This window comes from Manis pentadactyla, chromosome 4 (genome assembly GCF_030020395.1).
Source record: "Manis pentadactyla isolate mManPen7 chromosome 4, mManPen7.hap1, whole genome shotgun sequence".
Classification (NCBI taxonomy): Eukaryota; Metazoa; Chordata; class Mammalia; order Pholidota; family Manidae; genus Manis; species Manis pentadactyla.
Genome location: NC_080022.1, coordinates 151,727,827 through 151,735,057, shown reverse-complemented (window position 1 = coordinate 151,735,057; position 7,231 = coordinate 151,727,827). Strand labels below are relative to the sequence as shown.

Here is a 7,231-nt window from a genome sequence, read left to right as displayed (position 1 = left end):
TCCTTAATCTTTGCCATTTTAATTATTATGTGTCTTGGTGTTGTCCTTCTTGGATCCTTTCTTTTTTGGGTTCTGTGTATTTCCGTGGTCTGTTCGATTATTTCCTCTCCCAGTTTGGGGAAGTTTTCAGCAATTATTTCTTCTAAGATACTTTCCATCTCTTTTTCTCTCTCTTCTTCTTCTGGAACCCCTATAATACAGATATTGTTCCTTTTGGATTGGTCACACAGTTCTCTTAATATTGTTTCATTCCTGGAGATCCTTTTGTCTCTCTCTATGTCAGCTTCCATGCATTCCTGTTCTCTGATTTCAATTCCATCAATGGCCTCTTGCATTCTATCCATTCTGCTTATAAACCCTTCCAGAGTTTGTTTCATTTCTGCGATCTCCTTTCTGGCATCTGTGATCTCCTTCCGGACTTCATCCCATTTCTCTTGCGTGTTTCTCTGCATCTCTGTCAGCATGTTTATGACTCTTATTTTGAATTCTTTTTCAGGAAGACTGGTTAGGTCTGTCTCCTTCTCTGGTGTTGTCTCTGTGATCTTTGTCTGCCTGTAGCTTTGCCTTTTCATGGTGATAGGAATAGTTTGCAGAGCTGGGATGAGTGACGGCTGGAAGGACTTCCTTTCTTGTTTGTTTGTGGCCCTCCTCTCCTGGGAGAACAGCGACCTCTAGTGGCTTGTGCTGCGCAGCTGCACGCAGACAGGGTTTGTGCTTCCTGCCGGGCTGCTATGGAGTTAATCTCCGCTGTTGCTGTGGGCGTGGCCTGGCTCAGGCAGCTACTCCAAGGTGGTGGAGTCGCCTTGGAGCAGGAGCGGCTGGGAGGCTATTTATCTCCGTAAGGGTCCTCCCTGCTCCCTGCAGCCCAGGGGTTAGGGTGCCCAGAGATCCCCGGATTCCCTACCTCTGGATTAAGTGTCCTGCCCTGCCCCTTTAAGACTTCCAAAATGCACCCCCAAAACAAAACAACGACCGTCAGAAAAAAAAAAAGAAAAAAAATTTTAAATTAAAAAAAAAAATTTTTTTTTAATTAAAAAAAAAAAAAAGGTGGTCGCTCGTTTTTCTTTATTCTCCGGTGCCAGCCTCAGGCCTCTGCTCACCGGTCTTGCTGCCATGTTTCCCTAGTATTGGGGTCCCTATCCCTTTAAGACTTCCAAAAAGCGCTTGCCAAAACAAAACAGCAAAAAAGCAAAAAAAAAAAAAAAAAAAAACATGGTCGCGCGATTTTCTTATGTCCTCCGACACCCGGCCTCCAGTGTCCGCTCACTGTTCTTGCTGCCCTGTTTTCCTAGTATCGAGGGCCCTGCACTCTGGCCCGGATGGCTGGGGCTGGGTGTTCGGCAGCCCTGTGCTCCGTCTCCCTCCCCTCTGCCTGCTCTTCTCCGGCGGGAGTTGGGGGGATGGGCGCTCGGCTCCCGCCGGGCCGGGGCTTGTATCTTACCCTCTTCGCGAGTTGCTGGGTTCTCTCAGGTGCGGATGTGGTCTGGATATTGTCCTGTGTCCTCTGGTCTTTATTCTAGGAAGGGTTGTCTTTGTTATATTTTCATAGATATATGTTGTTTTGGGAGGAGATTTCCGCTGCTGTACTCACGCCGCCATCTTCCGCCCCTCCCCATGATAATTTTTAAACTAAAATCTAGCCAGCTAATATTTTTCTGGAAAATATTAGAAAATATGAAGGAAAAGCTATGAAATGTATGAATAAGATCAAAGGGCAGGAGCTCACTCTATCAGATGTCAAAATAAGTTCTTTAGCACCTGGAATTAAATAGTGTCTTAATAGTACAAGAAAAGATAACTGGATCAACAGAACAGAGTCCAGACACAGACAGTATTTTTTATCAGTGAAGAAGAAATGAACAACTCAGTACAGGATTTTAAAACGATTGGATCTTCATGTGGGAGAAAAAGTTAGATTCTCTGCCTCAACCTCACTAAACAGCAAGTAAAACAAATTCTGGATGGATTAAAAAATACAACAACACATGTTAACCAGAAGAAAATATCAGGCACTGTTTTTATACCGTCAGGTGGCAGAGGCCTTCCTGCAAACCCACGCCCGCCGGGTCCTGTGGAGGGACTGGCGGCAGGGCTGGCATGCAACCTGCTCTTGCCATTGTCCTTCTCTCCCCTGGATCGTTTGTCTTCCTCTAGATTTAGAAAACTTTTACACTAAATATACTAATCCTTTCAGTGGCTTTCATTGAATTTCAATGTCTCAAATATTTCTGAGGGTTTTTATCTTCAATGAGGAAAACAACAGTGGATGGAGGGGCACAGACTTTGCACTTCAGCACCACTGGGTTCTACCTTTGGGGCCTCAAGTTGATCTCCCTCATCTGTGAAAGAGAGATGGTGATATCATCCTTCCAGGAGTGCGGGAGTTAAATCAGAAAACGTATGGCGAATTTGGCCTGAAGTTTGACATAAATCAGTACTAAGTCTACTGACGGTGTCACAGGCAAGGTGACCAAATCTATCAAGGCATCATATCAAAGGCTTGTCATATCAGGCTTAGAAGGCTCTTTCCCACCACAAGATATAAAAATATTGCTTATGGCTTCTATTTTTTTCTAATACTTCCATGGATTCTTCTTTTCTTTTTGTTGAAATATGTTTATTTAAGGTGATAAATAGAGATCTGCTGTTATTTCCCCCCCCCCCCATATAGTTAGGGAGCTGTTCTATTAACATTTATTCATCTTCTTCTACCGATGAGAATATTAAAAGGTGACATTTCAAAAGTCCTATTAACACATGGGTCAGTCTATTGCTGGACTCCGTATGCTACCTCAGATCATTGTTAGGTGGCATTGTTCCTTACTGTGGAACTGACATTGCCTCCTCTTTCCCCCTTGAACACCATTACTGTCTACCACAGGAAAAACATTGCATGGTCTCTGTCCTCAAAAAGCTTATCATCTAAGTGAGGAGAAGAAACAATGAAACCATATACATACTTACATATATATAAATGCAAGGTTAAACTACATGGACATTAAAAGCACTATGGAAGCTTATATGAATTCCAAAACAGCAAAAGGACTTCTGTCACCTGGGGTACAGTGGTCACTGACTGGGCAATGGCCAATGACTCCCTTCCCAGAGGCCTTGGCAAGCTGACCCCATGCTAGCTACCAGTGTCCTAGACTCAGAGACTCTCCAAGAGAGAACTCACTCGGTGCAATCTCAACTGATTAGTATCACAGCATTGATAAAAAGTCAGAATGCCAGAGTATGACATGACAATGAGAAATATATCTGTTCCACACACAGACTAGCTGTGTCTACACAACCAGGGGGTTTCAGGTCATCACAGGGAGAGGCCTCTGTGGCACACTAAAGCGACCTGACCAAGTGACCTTCAGGTACAAGTTTCTCTTTAGCAGTTCATCCATCCAGTCAGGTTTTACTCAAGACAGATAGGCCAGGAAGCCATTTGGTCCTTAAATATCTCTACCTTGAAGTTTTGACCTCAAGGCTGTGGTCTTGTTTGCTTTCTATTGCCCTAGACTGAATGATTATATTATTGTACAAAAGACAGAAGTGCACTTTAAAATATTTAGTTCACTTAAACGTTTCCATGTTTATAAAAAAATATTTCAACATTTGTGTTCTGATCAGTAAAGAAAATTAATTGTTATAACCCTATAAAAATAACTATCTCTGCTCTGCTCCACCGTGTGTTGACCTTGGTGTTTCTCTCTTGGGGAGCTGACGTTTAAAAAATTGCTTATCATATTAACATCGCAGGGGAGAGGAATGCCTCATCATGGGCTCTAAGAAATGGTAGTAAGTCTCACAGAAGGACTAGGACCAGAACTGGAGTATTTAGGCAAGGGTTCATGAAGAAACATGAACTTGAGTTGGCTTTCAGAGACTCAACGGACTTCTACAAGGTGAAAGAAGGGAATTTTAAATGGGCAAAGGAACAGACAAAAGTAGGAATGGGCATGTGACTGGGCATCCTGGGTAGTCGCTCTGGCTGGAAAGAGGGCTGCCACGACAGTAGAAAAGGTACACATAGGAAATGAGGTTGGGTTCATCGCGTAGAGTCAGGATTACCGGCTAATTAAATCACTCTGTTGTTGTCAGCCCTGCCTGTTGGGAAAAGTAACAAACCATTCTGTTATTGAACAAAAGGCAGGCAGGCAAGCCAGCTCCAGAAGGACCGTCAATACCAAGTGCTTTAGAAACCCAGACACGGGCTTTTGGTTGCAGTAATCTGACTGTACCTATCTCCACAATGCCTTACGTGATGGGGAAGAAAGTTGCTAAGTAAATCTAGTGAATCAACAAGATCACACTTTTATCTTTTAGCCGTGTCCTTTCTTCCAGGGTGACTTATCGCTCATGAGGGTGGAGATTACACATCCCTCATAATTCCAGTCAACAAGGAAAGAAATCATTGGTAGAAAGGGAATGACTGATGTCAAATTGACTTAGTTTTGAGTTGAAGATATTTTACTGTCACGTCAACTCTGGCCTTCTTAAACTTCTCAAAACAGTCTAATGGCTCATTATCTCGTGTCAGTTCCACGGAGATCTCCTGAAAGGGGGATTTCTTTATAAAAGTCTCAGGCATATACTTTGCAGGAAGAGAATAAAGCATATGTTGGTCCTGGTGACTAAGAAGGAATATCAAGTATAAGAGGTGGGAGAGAGACTTTGATTTTTAGTTTGTGGATTCTGAATCTAAAGACAGACTATCCTCTGGAATCCTGGACTAAGTGTCCTTACCTTAATGAGACAGAAAGCTGCAATCAACAGCAGCACTGCTCCTGTCACTGACAATGCCAAGATGACTTTGATTCGATACCCATGCACCAGAACTTTTGGGAACTGAAAAAATAATGGAAAAAGACTTTTCAAAAACAAAGAGGTGGAAAGGATAAAAGCTCTTATAACATCTCATTATTTCAGGCAAGTAACATAAATGTTTTTGAAGAGTGTACCAAATGTAATGCTAATGATAAATCTGCCTTGTCTTGGTTTACCTTGGGTGTTAGGTCCCCTCCTCGCCTACCCCAGCAATTGTGGCATCATTCTCTACATGAGCACAGTGGGAGATCCCTGTCTTCCCCAAAGGCCCAGGCCAAGACAAGACACAGACTAGGGGCTGCGGTCTTCCTGCCGGGGTGTTTCAATGCCATGTCCCAAACTGACTAACAGGCTGGGGGGCAATGTTTTGGGAGTTATCCTCACCTCATGGATCTCCTGCTCTTCCTGTTCACTCTGGGCTTCTGGACTCCCATGGATGTAGTTTTCTGTTTCCCACTAGTCTGTATCCCAGTCTGCCCTGGGCTCCTTTGCTTCTTGCTGCTCGCTGAGAAGCTTCATCAGGAGGCCGGTTTGGAAGATGAGCTTGGCACAGGCTGGTTTCAGGTGGGTCTCCGAGCAGCCCATTTTCAAATTCCAGAAAACATGAGAAATGAGCCTTTTCACATCAGTGTTGGTGATGAGGGACCGCAGCTGCTCATTTAGCTGAGCTTTGCGGTGGCCACCTGGAGATGAGCTCCCTGGGAAAGGGAAGGCTGTTGTTGTGGACGGTAAGTCAGTGTCCACATTGTTGTGTTCCCGTTGTGTTTCTTTGGTTAGTTTCGGGCTTGGATCCAAAAGAGAAAATAAATCTGGAAAAGGATTTTTCTGAGAAGTCAGTGCTGACGAAGTAAAGGCCCCTTGTGAAAGAGAGTTCATAAGGCTCATTTAGGTGAATGGAGGCTTGTTCACAACCATCGGGCTATTGTGTGAACCTTTGTTGCTGAACTGTCTACTCATTTTGGCCTTGAGGATTTTGTGACCCGCATGCCGCAAAGATTCAGGAAAGAGGTACTTTTCTCTTAAGTGTGAGGTTGGTTCAGAAGCCTTCATATTTCTCATTCTAGCACTCGCAGCTTCTAAAACAAAAATACTGTCAGCTAGGTCTTTCGATTTTGGTTTAATCTCAGGTAGAGATTTTGGAGTATTGGAAGCAGGAGGCCTGCCCATCAAGTACTGGACAGAAGGGACGGCTGCCTCCTGTTCCCTTCGGAATGAAGACTCTGTGCTGAAGGAGCTTCCTGCGGTCTCCCTCGGGGGCTGCGCCACGTAAGGCTGCTCCGGCGCCCTTGGGGATGCCGTCGTGAGCCCTTTTTTCTCGGCCGTGCTCTCCGCAAGGAGCTGGGCCCTCTGCTTCCCGTTGATGCCAGCCTTCCTCATTTGTCTGCGTCGCCTCTTCCGAATGCCCTTTGGGCCCTTGATGACCACCTTCAAAGGCCCCAGCCTCCACCCTACTCTCTGAATTTCTGGTGGGCTGTTTTCTTTTAATTGGGCAGTTTCCAATGTTTTAGTGGAGATTTGATGGTGAAATCTGGGATTCAGAAGTTTGGAACGTAGAGGCATGGCATCTATGATATCTTCCAGAACAGAGATTATTTTCTGTTTATTTTTCTCAGTTGAAATGCTGGATCCAGGTGGAAGAGAAGTGTTCTCTGCGTTGTTTTGCAAAGGCCCCACAGGCTCATCTCCTTGTAAGTTTGAAAGAAGAGGTTTAATGAATTGTAATAATGCTGATTCTGCACCTTCCATATATCCAGAGAAATAAGATAATACGTAGCTAAGTGCACTTTCCTTGCTAAAGTCTCCTTGCTCATTTTGGAAGCCTGACAAACTGATGGCATTTTTGTCTGCGGCCGCCTTCTCTGGCTCGATAGTCAGCTCAGGGCTGCTACTCTTCTTCCGGGATTGTAAAGCCTTCATGAACAACCCTTCTGGGTCCCCTATAGATGTTTCATCATCTGTCAAAAAGAAGAGATTGCTTTTCATCTTACTACGCTGATGGACAGTGACTGCAATGGGGTTGGGGCTGGGCAGAGGGGACTTGATAGTATGGGTGAATGTCAAAACCACAACGTTGCTCATGTGAAACCTTCATAAGATTGTATATCAATGATACCTCAATTTAAAAAAAAGGAGAGACTGCTTTTGATAATGAAAGACTGATGAGACAGCTTTTTGTCCGTCCATAGCCATATATCTCAGTAAAACAGATCGGGAATCAGCAAACATTTGAGGTTCGATTAGGAGAAAAATAAACACAAACTTAAACCTATGGTCTGCAACAACAAAAAGAGAGAAATATGTCTTTTGAAAGAGCCGCTTCCTGCTAGGAACACTCCATAGTGCAAAATAGAGTACTATGTGCAGTATTAGGCCATTGGGGACCATGGCCTGTGCTCAAGAAAAGCCAAGG

The 7,231-nt window shown here is 44.2% G+C and overlaps 1 protein-coding gene across 1 annotated transcript; it reads right to left on the bottom strand.

Moving 5' to 3' along the window:
* Positions 1 to 4,692: 4,692 nt before the first annotated feature.
* LOC130683515 (leucine-rich repeat-containing protein 37A2-like) lies at positions 4,693 to 7,004 on the bottom strand. The gene is made up of 2 exons (XM_057501223.1): positions 5,206 to 7,004; positions 4,693 to 4,842 (listed from the first exon to the last, which is right to left on the bottom strand). The coding sequence occupies exon 1, from the start codon at positions 6,898 to 6,900 to the stop codon at positions 5,707 to 5,709; it is 1,194 nt and encodes a 397-aa protein (XP_057357206.1). The 5' UTR covers positions 6,901 to 7,004; the 3' UTR covers positions 4,693 to 4,842; positions 5,206 to 5,706.
* Positions 7,005 to 7,231: the final 227 nt, after the last annotated feature.

Bases quoted from the DNA above. Each gene is read 5' to 3' on its own strand.
- LOC130683515 (XM_057501223.1), bottom strand. From the start codon at position 6,900: ATGAGCAACGTTGTGGTTTTGACATTCACCCATACTATCAAGTCCCCT.